The sequence below is a fragment of the Panthera tigris genome, chromosome F2 (genome assembly GCF_018350195.1).
Source record: "Panthera tigris isolate Pti1 chromosome F2, P.tigris_Pti1_mat1.1, whole genome shotgun sequence".
In the NCBI taxonomy this organism is placed as follows: Eukaryota; Metazoa; Chordata; class Mammalia; order Carnivora; family Felidae; genus Panthera; species Panthera tigris.
Window position 1 is genome coordinate 10447012 of NC_056676.1, and position 13044 is coordinate 10460055.

At 43.6% G+C, this 13044-nt stretch overlaps 1 protein-coding gene across 3 annotated transcripts in view; it reads right to left on the reverse strand.

Annotated features, from left to right (window-relative positions):
* The window catches only part of NSMAF (neutral sphingomyelinase activation associated factor), a 60773-nt gene that overhangs the window by 12688 nt on the left and 35041 nt on the right, over nucleotides 1–13044 (reverse strand). For all 3 annotated transcript variants that reach the window (XM_042973376.1, XM_042973377.1, XM_042973379.1), the window contains 11 exons: nucleotides 10684–10813; nucleotides 8272–8343; nucleotides 7815–7923; nucleotides 5209–5385; nucleotides 3732–3811; nucleotides 3090–3180; nucleotides 2931–2994; nucleotides 1942–1993; nucleotides 1704–1824; nucleotides 1171–1302; nucleotides 359–401 (listed from right to left, as the gene is read on the reverse strand). In XM_042973376.1, the coding sequence (XP_042829310.1) occupies nucleotides 359–401; nucleotides 1171–1302; nucleotides 1704–1824; nucleotides 1942–1993; nucleotides 2931–2994; nucleotides 3090–3180; nucleotides 3732–3811; nucleotides 5209–5385; nucleotides 7815–7923; nucleotides 8272–8343; nucleotides 10684–10813 (1071 nt within the window). The remainder of the gene's footprint in view (nucleotides 1–358; nucleotides 402–1170; nucleotides 1303–1703; nucleotides 1825–1941; nucleotides 1994–2930; nucleotides 2995–3089; nucleotides 3181–3731; nucleotides 3812–5208; nucleotides 5386–7814; nucleotides 7924–8271; nucleotides 8344–10683; nucleotides 10814–13044) is intronic.

Genomic DNA, 13044 nt, shown 5'->3' on the forward strand with positions numbered 1-13044 from the left:
ATGTACCTAGTGGTGAATGCAAGATACTATTCATTGTGAAATTTCCGTACCTTAGTATTATTATTCACAGAGCTGCAGTAATCATTTAAAGAAGTACTTGTTTTTTTATTTTAGAGAGACACAGAGTACAAGTGGGGGAGAAAGGGAAGGGGGGCAAGAGAGAAAGAGAGAGAGATTGAGAACCTTAAGCAGGCTCCATGCTGAGCACAGAGCCCAACACGGGGCTTCCTTCCACGATCCTGGGATCATGACCTGAGCCGAAATCAAGTCAGGCGCTCAACCGACTGAGCCACCCGGGTGCCCCGATAAAGAGGTATTTTGTAACTTAAGTAGAAACTCCTTACAGACATACAAATACCTGTTCAAGTCTACACCTCCTTCGTAGGTCAGCGGATGAAATACTGAAAAAGGAGATGAAAAACACTATTGAAAGAGGTCATGTTTAGATAATATACACGCTGTACAGAGTTCTGTTTTTTTTTTTTTTTCCAAACTCAACAGCTGTAAATTTTTATTCAAAGAAATTGACGGTCACTTTGCAAAAATGACTAATAATATCCAACGGCAATAAATATCAACTCGGGCTATTATCTCTCGCAGAGCAAAAATCTCATCGGCAGCTCAGACAGTCTGTTATCTCCGGGTGTTTCCCCACCAGCACTTCAGGCCCCCACCCCCATCCCCCGCCCCGGGGCAGCACAAATCACCCCGCACTGCCCCGAACTTTCAGCTCAGCCACCCTCATGAGCGACACCGGAAACCTGGAGGCGGTAAGAACCAGACTGAGGAGGAGGTGGAATTCTGCCCGAGTCTGTCTTTCTGCTCAATTAATAAGACACTCTGGGGCCCTTCATAGGAACGGAGGGTGCTCTCCTAGTCCATCCTGACTGAGTTTTACTTGAGATTATTGGGTGGGATGGAGAGTACATGCTAAAACTGGAAGGCTGTAGAAAAACACTTCTCGGGATCACGGTAAAGTTGATGTTCTTAAGGCAAAAGTCCTTCCCCCTCTGTGGCTCAGTCTGATCCCAGAGGCGGGTGTCAGATGCTTCTGCCGCACCAATGCCTCAGTTTTTCTTTCTTCCTCTTCTTTTTTTATTTTATTTTTTATTTTGGGTTTGCTTTCGCTTTTATCAAAGGCTATAGGAACTTTCCGAGGCTATCACGTACCATTATGGGCCCCAACAGCATCGGTGCCTTTTTGCTTGTAGCCAAATATTAGATCGATCCACTCATGAAGGTGTTCTGACACGTAACCGCTTTCCAACGCCTCTTTGCTCTTCTGGAGAAAGTCCTCGGGACCTATTAGATTAGACTTGATCAAAACATCAGTCTTCATTTGTTTTCTCCCATTTCTTGTCTGCCCGTATGCAGACAGAGCTTCTAGGAGAGGCAAGAGGTACATATTTCTTAATGAGGTCCCCCCCCGCCGCCCCTCATCACATAAAATATAAAGTTTGGTGGGAAGCGGGGGGTGGCAAAAGTCACGTTCACAACATTTAGGTCTTTCAAATACATATCAATGTTTTTGCATCTTAGACTCACAGACCATTTCTGATTTGGAATAGGACTGGTATTGCCTCATTTACATAGAAAATTACACCGTCATTTAAAACCACCCAGGCAACTACACATAGTAATACTCCAATGGCACTGCCGGGTGAGGAACTGTTGTAATTCAGTACTTGCACGGCGGTACTCACTCCGTGCCCAGGGCGGAAGTTCAACGTCATCCACCATCTGCCCTCCTTGTCTCTTGCCCAGATCCAACTTCAGACTGTTAACTAAAAAGCTGACATCATCGCCATAGAATTCTGGAATCAACTGAAAGTGTCAGGGGAAGAAAAAGAAAAAAAAAAAGGAAAGGAAGAGCAACGAATATTTTTTCAAGCAGTTGGAAACCACAAGCCCAGTGGATCATTAGCTTTAATAACCGCTTACCTCTTTAAAGTCTGTGGCACCATCCAAACAGTTTTTCCAAGTTTCTGCAATACTAAATACAAAAAAAAATAAAAATAAATAAAAATCAACTGATCTGAACGCTCAGGTGAGTGAAACAGCAACGGCATCGCAGTCTATGCAGCTAGGTGTTGGTCTACGCTTTACCTGCAGTGACTCACTTCTCTAACTCACAATTCTCAACATTTGTATGAGGATCCCCTTTTACAGAAGAGACACCTCCCTGAGCTCATGCAGGGAGGGACACGGGGGAAGGACACAGACCCAGATGGGGTGTCTCCAAGTCCTTGCCGGGAGCCTCCGCACACACAGCGGCCGGTGCTTAGACACGGAAAACCTAGCACAGCCGTTGTAATAGCTCGTTTCAAAAAGGAATTAAAAATAAACGAGCGTACAGTTTAAAAAATGATCGGAGAGGCACAGATGAAAAGATTAACAATGAATATTATCTCAGCATGGTGGGAGGCCAAGTGAACTTAATTTTCTTCTTCATATTTTCTGATTTTTTTTGCAAGGAAATATTACCTTTACAATAAAGAAGTTAAATGCTCAAAGGGAATTATATTCAATAGTATTATTTAGAATAGCAAAATGTCAGAAATTGTCTAGATGTCCAACAATAGAAAAACTGCTAAAATACTTAAATTATGGCACACATCAGGATATGATATGGGAATTTTAAAAAATCACTGTTTTGAAGAACATGTAATAATATGGAAATATGGAAAACTTCAACATCTAATACGAGGCTGCAACAGGCAGGACAAAAGCTGTATTTAAAAGAAGTTCTTACAGTTACACACACACACACACACACACCCATGACTAGAAAAAGCCTGAATGGAAAAGATATACCAATCAGTGATTCTTTACATCTCTTGACATTTTGGTATCCAGTTTTTGGAAGCAAACACATTGCACGTTTGTAACTAGAGGGTTTAAAACACGGTAAGGGAAGCATTAGGCCAAACCTGTTGAACATTCTGTCTGCATTATCAAACCTTCCGTTCTGCAGGCACAGCATGTACTCCGGTGCTAGAGGGGAGATCAGAGTAAAGTGAGACCACCGAGTCACCGAAGACGCCACGTGAAATAACACCGCATTTGGGAGCGAGGGTAAAGAACCTTACCGATCCTGACTAGGTAAAACAGCACGTAGCCCGGAGAAGAGTAGTGACTGCCGTACATGAACTTTGGCTCTGGCATTTCCTGGTAGCGGCTCTACAACACACGGAAAAAGATCCTGCTAAGTGCTGGCCTGAAAGTAACAACTGACCCAAGTAGTAAAAGCCTCAGCTCGTGGCATGGATACATTATATCCCCTAATTTCTCTCTTAAATAGGAATAGAAGGAAGGAAAAAAAAAAAAGGAATAGAAAATAAAACTGCGCACACACAGTATTCCTGTGATAAGTATTTTGCTTTTCTTGGCTCAGTGGGAACAATGCTGGGCTGGATTGAATAGAATGGATTTTATGCATCTCTTGAGCAATTTACCAGAGCACCTTCATGAAAATAAATCAGTCAACTAGTGATCAGTAAACTCCTACTTCCTGAATTGTAGGCCAAAGATGCAAATGGCGGGTGAGCAGCGAAACCCATGGGGGAAGGCAGCGGGCAGAGAGGATAGTAAGAAGAAATATGACGTAGAGCCTCTGGTCACTCGGCATAGTCCTCATCTAAGTCTTGGAGAAATGAGTTTCCGTTACTATGGACACAGAGGCCATGGCTCGTGGAGTTGTTTAGAAGCCGGGTATCCCCGAACCCACATACCAGAAGTCTTTCCAGCCGTTCCTTGTTTAGAGCCCCTACCGGCCTGCTGAGATCCCGGAACGTTCCCGGATTGGACAAATCTGTAAAAATAAATACATTTTAAAAAATGAATTATTTAAAATAAAGCAAACAAGCTTATACATAAGAACCTCACTTCCCACACAACAGATACACATGCACACATTTATTTCCACAAATAGTTTTTGAAAAACCTGAGACAGACCCATTAGAATTCTAGTGTTTCTGATAGTTACTTATGCAGCTGTAACGGTTGCAGCCTGAGCTTTAAGTTAGCAACAGTCACTCAAGAGTAGCATCTCTAGAGGCGCCTGGGTGGCTCAGTCGGTTAAGTGTCCGACTTCAGCTCAGGTCATTCTCTCCCGGTTCGTGAGTTTGAGACCCATGTTGGACTCTGTGCTGACGGCTGGGGCCTGGAGCCTGCTTAGGATTCTGTACCTCTCCCCCTCCCCCTCCCCCCGCCCCTCCCCCATGTGCACCAACACATGTGACTCTCTTTCTCAATAAACATTAAAAAAAAAAAGAGTAGCATCTCTAATTGAAAATGCCCTGAATATTGATTTTTTTAAAAAAGAACTACAAATTAAAAAAACAAAACAAAACACTATATTCCAAGGAAAACAACAAAAATAAACACATTTTAAAAGCTAGTATTCTTCTACAAGATTTATGGTTTAAGTTTGAATTATAGTCAACCTTATTTTTCTTATTTTTCTATTATAGCACAATTTGAGAATTGGGGACTGAATATTAGCAGAGAAATAAATTCTCATTCTTAGAAAATCTGTTATTTCCTTCAAGTGTGAGGGTTCAATCAGTCAACTGTCAGAAAGAATTTACTGCCCACAGTACGTTATTTAGAAATACTAGAAAATAAAATTATAATAGAATCACATTTTTGTTAGAAGTAATTTGAGAGATAAATACACAAAGTTAAAATGGTTGCCACTCATTTATGTAATTATTGATGGTTTTTATTTCCTTCTTTAAATATCTCAGTATTTTCTACATGTTCTGGAATGAATAATTATTACTTTTCGCAATCTCATTTTTGAGCGTGAATTTTAAAAGTCTATGACAACCTGGAACAAATTTTCAAAGTGAAAAACGTAAGTATTTCTAACGTGGTAATTAGAGGTAACGCTGGTAACTGGCTTCAAATCGTCCGCCTACTTTCTGGGCAGGTCTTTCCGGAAGTATGGCGGGGGGGGCGGGGCTTTTGTTAGGACTAAAAAAATTGAGATAGTGGAGAAAACACCTATGAAACCCATATATAATTTATGGAACACTTATCCAGTGTCTCAGAATGGACATTAGCAACCTTCAGTAAAAAAAAAAAAAACAACAAAAAACCAAAAAACAAAAAATCAAGATGAGTTCTAACGTGCTTACATATCACAACACGATTCTCAGTGAGAATCCATTCTTCCCTCTACAAACTCAGCGCGGCGGCAATTACCCAGTTCTGCGCTGCAGTAATCGTTTATTATCCACGGAAACACCGGGTACTGAGAGAGGTCGTTGCAGCTGCGGTCGGCCAGGTTGTTGAGGTGCAGGAGGTACTGGTAGTTGGAGAGGTGCCCGCGCTGCCACTGCAGGGTGTAGCTTTCGGCCGTGCGCTCCGCGACGTGGTGCTCTGAGGAGGACGGGGCCCGCGGTCACCACCGAGCTGGGCGAGCGCTGGCTACGTGTTACTGAGCGTGTAAAAGCTAGGTGCCTTCAACGGAGGCCCTTCAACGCGTTTTTGAAAAATACATTTTAAGAAAACGAGGGGCGCCCGGGCGGCTCCGTCGGTTGGGCGTCCGACCTCGGCTCAGGTCATGATCTCACGGTTCGTGGGTTCGAGCCCCGCGTCGGGCTCTGTGCCGACGGCTGGGAGCCTGGGGCCTGTTTCGGATTCTGTGCCTCCCTCTCTCTAAGCCCCTCCCCCGCTCACGCTCCCTGTCTCTCAAAAATAAATGAACATAAAAAAAAAAATTTTTTTTTTTAAAAAGAAAGAAAATGAAAAGGAGGCTATGGCTGGTTTTCACCAAACAGCCGTTGTGTTGTGTGACTATCTCCAAGATCCAGGAGGGAATATTATCACATATATGGTATAAAACATACTTATGTATCAGATATATGAAAGAGAACAAATATGAAGGTATGGAGCAAGTATGTAAATGACATGGTAATGCATAATACTTACTATATTATATATAGTCTGCCACATATACAAAGTGCTTGAGTTTTAATGCCCTAAAGAAGCCATGGCCGCTCGTAAAAGCTTATTTCCTCCATTTCTTTATGCAATCAAAACAAAAATAATCTTTCAGTCTTCTTTTAGATTAGGAAGAGGTGTACGACAGCTGGTTTGCTGATGCCTGTGCATTATGTATGCGGGTGAGGAGCAAGGCTGAAGGAGAAAAAGGTCTCTGGCAGGAAAACCTAATTTCTCAAATGAGAAGAGCCAGAAGGGCCACCCCCTCCGCCACCCAGAACACCTCAGGAAACTTGGAATCAGTATGTGGCACCAAGGATAGCTTTCCTCTCAGAGAGCATAAAGTGACTGACTGCTCTCTTTTGTTGAGAAAATTCTGCTGTCGACCTGTTGCTGGCTGCACCAAGCCACTTATCTAAGTCATCTGCTGGCTCAATATTTACTATTTACTTTTACCACGTTGCTTCTCCGACCAGCTAAGAGGAAAGGGGTTAAAAAAATCAAAATGCTTCTTCTTCTCATTTCCCACACTCAGAACACCTCAGAGAAAGTCTGACCAACCTGAGGAATAATACCAGGGAGAATAAGGAAGATTTACAGAAGACAGGTTTTTAGGTCATGGCAAGTTCCTTGACTTGAGATTTGAGGACTCACCATGAAAGTTGAGTTTTTTGTTGTAATCTTGTTATATAGTTAGAGAAATAAAATGAAAAAAAAAAAAATTAATCAGGAGGCAAGAAATAACAGTCAACTCATATCAGAGCTATACTTAGGCATTAAATTGAACGTAAGAGCTTAATGTGAGAAGAAAAAAAATGAACTCTAAACCTACTAGAAAATAAAATATATTTCTTATTGAAAATAAACGATTCTTCTTTGAGGGAAAATTCCATTTCCAAGGGAGTAAAAGCAGCAAACAAAATTAAGATGGCATTCATAAAAGCCCAACATCTATTTTTGAAAATCAAACCACTGTAGTTTTCACGGTTTACAGACAACTCTGTAAACAAGAATAACTCAACTGAACCATATACAACTTCATATAGTTTATGCCTAAAAAGAAAAATATAGGTGTTCTTTCTAACAAAGGTGGGAAAATTCACATTTTTATGGAAGACTGAGGAAATATTAATTAAAAGCAAATCAAGTCGGCTAAGCATCCGACTTCAGCTCAGGTCATGATTTCATGGTTTGTGGGTTTGAGTCCTGCATCAGGCTCTGTGGGGACAGCTCGGAGCCTGGAGCCTGCTTCAGATTCTGTGTCTCCCTCTCTCTCTCTCTACCCCTTCCCGCTCACGCTCTGTGTCTGTCTCTCAATAATAAATAAACGTTAAAAAAAAATGTTTTTAAATAAAATTAAAAAAGCAAATCAAGTCCCATAGTATTGTACTGAGTACAAAAGGCTCACGTGCACCTTCGGTGCTGTTCTTCAGCTCTGCGATTAAGACCACAGCTAACGCTCACAGACACATGACTGGGTAACTCACGGCCTCATATTAAGAAACCAAGTCTTGGTTTTCATAAACGAATATAAGACATGAATGAACATAAAAACAATTAGATGGATTCTTTAGAATTCATTCAACGTGGGAGGTGTTAAAAAGTAAAAAACATTTAAATGTATTTATCAAGAGTTTTTAAAAGACGCAACTGGCATGAGCTATTACCAAGTTTCACTTCTATCTCCCTTGGTTTTTGGAAGGCCATTCTGCCAGCCACAGTCCCTGCTGAGGAGAACCAAGCAGACCCGGAAAGGGGATTCTACATATAGCAAGCTTCTTACTTCCTACCCCAGGCACTTAGGAGTTGAACTAGAAGATGAACAGAATAGAAGGAATAGATACAATGAAGGGTGAGCACCAAACCTAGATACGTGGCAATATAAAAATAGAGGTCATCTCTGTCTTGAGGTTCATAGAACTTCAGGTAGATGTCAGAACAGAGGTCATCTTCGGTGCAAAACACTTCCAAGCCCTGTAAATTCAGAAAGAAAACAGTAAAGTAAATAGCGTTGTATTTACCCTGCAATCTCAAAACAAGCTACGCGAGTACAAAAGCCTTTCAATTAAACATTTCTATTTTTTATCTGTAGGTCTTATTTATTTATAATCTCCACATACAAATTTGATTTAGTGACGTGTGTGTGTGTGTGTGCGCGCACGCACACAGCTCATCTGAAAGAAAGACTCAGAGTCAATGTGCTTATGACAACACACCTGCGCTTTTCAATCACGCCCTGGGTGTGTACAAGCGGAGAGACCACTGGCTAAACTGAAGACATGACAGTCCTCCACCCAGAAGGGACACTGCACACGAACTCACCAAAGGCATGAGGCCATGTCTCCTCTTGTAAATGCGGCGGACATCCTGGAGTGTTATCTGCACCACGGGTTTCTTTAAAAGTAGAAAGGCAGCTTCAGACATCAACACTCTGACACAATTAGAAGCTGTCCTTTGGTATCAGAAAGGTGAAAAAAGGGGCCAAATCTTGCTTTTCCAAAGCGTTACATGTGAACAACTGGAAAGGGAGATTTTATGGGGCACCTGGGTGGCTCAGTCAGTTGAGCATCTTGGTTTCAGCTCAGGTCACTGTCTCACAGTTCGTGGGATCGAGCCCCACTTCGGGCTCTGTTGCCGACAGTGTGGAGCCGGCTTGGGGTTCTCTCTCACCTTCTCTCTCTGCCCATCTCCCACACAGGCACACAGACGCACTCTCTCCACTTCTGGTTTTACATGCTGCTCTGCCCTTTTTCTTTTCCTTTTTTTTTTTTTGTTTCTATTTGTTTTTAAAATGTTGATTTAATTTTGAAGGAGAGACAGAGCACGAGCAGGGCAGAGAGAGTGGGAGGCACAGAATCCGAAGCAGGCTCCAGGCTCTGAGCTGTCAGCACAGAGCTGGATGTGGGGCTCGAACTCACGAGCTGTGAGATCGTGACCTGAGCCGAAGTCGGATGCCCGACCAACTGAGCCACCCAGGTGCTCCTGGTCTGCCCTTTTTCACGAACTTTATGACCTTGGACAAGTTCTGTTACCTTCACTCAGTACCCAGAATATGATAAACGCTCTAATCTATCGCTCAGGATACTGCCAGGCTGCTGCTGAGTGACAAGGAATATTAACGTGCTGGTACAGGTAACTTCTCAGGAATTTTGCTTTTTATAGATCAATGGTTTGCTTACAACTGACACAGTACATCTTTTTTTATTTCTGTAATCATCTTTATTTCTGTAAAAACTACATTGTGTTAAGGCTCATAAACAACTACACTATTAAGCAGGTCCTCTAAAAGTTTTGTTCTTTATGAGGAAGAATATTTTCTTGCTTCTCTAAAGGCTTAAAACACTAGTAAGGAGAGACCAAGGTTAGAAAAGCCACTGAGGGGTCCCTGGGCAGCTCAGTCAGTTAAGCCTCCGACCCTGGGTTCCGTTCCGGGTTTCAGCTCAGGTCATGGTCTCACAGGTCATGGGACTGAGCCCCACGTCCGACTCCATGCTGACAGGGCAGAGCCTGCTTGGGATTCTCTCTCCCCTTGTCTCTGTGCTCCTCCCCCTCAAAATCAATAAATAAACTTAAAAAAAAAAAGCCACGGAGATTGGCTAAAAGGTGACACGTCCGTGCTTTTCCCGAGTGAGAGGGGAGAGGAGCCCGCAGAGGCCAGGATGCGCAACTGTGGAAACTGCCTGAAGACTGGTCGAGGATCCTGGCCCAGAGATTTGGGAGGGGATGTATGCTCATACTGTGGATTCTCAAGCTATGGCACATACTCAGATATTTTCCTACAGTTTTGGACCCAAGCCACAGTAACAGTAGCGGCCAAGCCAAGTATTACACCAGGAGAGAACGCCCATCAGCAACGCGTAGGGTCTACTGCAGGGCTCGGTGAGGGTGCCCCGCCACCTGGTGGACAAAATTGTCATAGCACCACTTTTCACACAAAAGTGTTCGATGTTTTAGTGACATAGTGACTGAGTGACCGGCCTGGAGAATTTCCAGGATGCAGCCTCCTACGACAGAAAACACGTTCTTTAAGCTGAAAGTCGCACCAAATGGTCCGACTGTCTTATCATGGTGTATTAGGATTTCTGTTCTTCTAATGAACCAGGCCAAAAAGGGGTGAGATCCAGAGGAAGCTACAAATCTTTACAAACTTTAGTGTGAAAATCTGAGTTCAAGTTCACTTTCTGGCCCAGTAAGCCTAAAGTCATTGTGAAAGAGGAGCCTGTTTCCAGAGCAGGAGCTCTACAGCTGCCCCTCTCCAGCATCCGCACGCACACCCCGCGCGAGCTGGCAGAGGGCCACTTCGTTCGCTCCTTTGCGTATGGAGACCTACTGAGTTTGTTCCTAATTAAAGAAAAACAAAATATACCGCATATACAAACGCATAAACAGATGTACAGAAAACATCCACTTCTCGAAGTGCTTCCGAGTAGAAAGCTGTAACAAACCTCCATTGACTCTTCACTAAAAGTGGGAGGGGCAGGGTTTCTTTTCACCGCACTGAGAACAAGTGATCCCCAAATTACGGAAAAGACATCAGAAGAGCTCAGATCTGGATGAGCAGGCCTCGAGATGACACAGGGAGGCCTGTTAAACACGCAGCTGCTGGAGGGGAGGGGGCGGATTCTGATCCTCGCCAGGACAGGGGAACACTGTAACCTCGAGGTCAGGCTCACAGGGAGGGTGAGTAGTCTGGTGCTAACACAGCTGTCCCGCTGACCCTGTGTCCTTCCTCACCGGGTGGCCGTTGAGAGGCTGGAAATACAGGTTCGTGTCCGTGATGCACACGTGTCCAGGGTTCGTCACCAGCGGGGTCACCATTTCTGCCTGGCATTCCATGTGCAGCTTTTCACAAACACTCTGGAATCTGACAATACAGTTTGCAGCAAAAGCGAGAAAAATCAGAAATCAATCGAATTTCTAGGTTTAACTTTCTCTAAGGGAGCTATAGCCTGACTATGCACGAGGTGTCTAAACACGACATTTAATACAAGAACAACGGTAATCTAAATTGGTCGCTTAAATCAAACGGGCATTCTTTACACAAACAAAACCCTGACATTCTTTTAAATGGCATAATGAAAACTTAGAAAAAAACAACAGATGAACTTATGTATCATAGAAAACAGACAAGTAAATTATACTAAATAATCCCTTATAGCTCAACTCTTCTTCCTCCCAACATAAACTGGCCTTGAAACCGTTATTTTTAAGTTTATTTATTTTGTGAGAGAGAGTGCGCACGGCAGAGGGACAGTGAGAGAGGGACAGAGAATCCCAAGCAGACTCAGTGCTCTCAGCAAAGAGCCTGACGCAGGGCTCGATCCCACAACCATGAGATCATAACTAGAACCAAAACAGTCGGGCGCTCAACTGACTGAACCACCCAGGTGCCCTGAAACTATTCTTAGATTAACGTATTTTGCTGTTTGGGGGCCACTAAGCCCTATTTTCATAGTCCCATAAGTCTTCTGGAGTAAATGGCATTTACTTCACATTCTACTTTAGGAGGCTATGAGTATATAATTACAATCACTTGTATGTCAGTTCCAAGGTAGTTCTTTTGTGGATTTACTGCAGAAAAACCAGTCACACATGATTTTTCCACTATCTCCTCCTAAATCGTTTAGTCAAAAAAGCCCATTTTCCTTTTTTTTTTTTTTTTTTTTTTACTAATTAAAACAAAATAGAGGGGAAACAACCATGTCATCGATATTTTAAAGCAATTCCTTTATAAAAGTAACTGGGATAAAAATAAATCTTCCCTGGGGCATCTTGGTGGCTCAGACGGTTAAGCATCTGACTTCAGCTTCAGGTCATCATCTCCTGATTCGTGGGTTTGAGCCCCGTGCAGGGCTCCGTGCTGACGGCGGGGAGCCTGCTTCGGATCCCCCATCTCCCTCTCTCTCTGCCCCTCCCCTGCACATGTGCACACATGGGCTCTCTGTCTCTCTCTCAAAAATACATAAATATTAAAAAAAAATCTCCCCTGCAAGTAACAATGGGACAAAAGCCCGCGGGACAGACTTGAGGTTCCTGGAGAAGTCAAGGGGACCTCAGAGCTCTCACCCTCACCACAAAAACCAGCTGGAGGGCTACACAAGCCTTTTACAAAGCCATCAGAAAGCTTAGATGCAAAGAAACCTAAAAGAAGAGAGAAGCAGCTGGGTGGTGGGAAGAGGAATGACCTGTGTTAGAAGGGGAAGGGCTGAGGGATGGAGAGAGGTCTGCAGGGAAGCAGAAGGCAGAGTCAGGACTGAGAGTGGAGGTGCAAAGATGCTGCCAACCGGGGGGAAAGCAGACGGAGGTCGCCCCCGGCTCCGAAAGCAGGTGGTTCAGCTCCATGGCATAAAGATGGCTCTAGGGATCCTCTGAGGGCTCGGATCCCAAGCCCTGCTGGAAGGAAGTCTCAATCGCCCGCAGCAGAGACGAGGAATGGAACCAGGGCTGCGATGAAGCCCTGCCCCCCTCGATCAGGGGTCACATGGTCAGCACCCTGTCTGAGCCTCAGCACAGGTGGCCGGACAGAAGAAGGGGGCGCACAACTACTTTTGGAGGTAAATAGTATTTAGTTCAGTCTCCACAGTTCTTTTTAAAACCCAACACTCAGCATACGGTAACAAGTTACAAGAAACACAAAGAATCCAGAAAATATGACCCATGCTCCTGAGTGAAAAGATTCAATGGAAGATGACTCAAGGTTGGATCCACCACAGGGAGACTTCAAGATCATAAACACGCTAAATATCTAGAAGATGAAGAACATGTGTGAAGACAAAGGGAATTTCACCGGAGGAATCAAAACTAGGAGAAAGAACCAAGAGGAAACGCTAGGAATGAAAAATCTGGATGGGAGAAATGAAGAATTAATTAAACAAGCTGAACAGACCGGAGGTAGCAGGGAAGAAGTCGGGTCAGGCTGAAAATGGGTGAATAAAAAGTGGCCTGAAACAAAATGATAAAAAAAAAAAAAAAAAGAACAGAACAGAGTATCTGACAGCTGAGGGAATATACAAAACACACTGACATAGGCATAACTCCAGTTCCAGGGGAAGAGACTGAATATGGGGCAGAAGAAACACTGAGGGAGAGAATGCG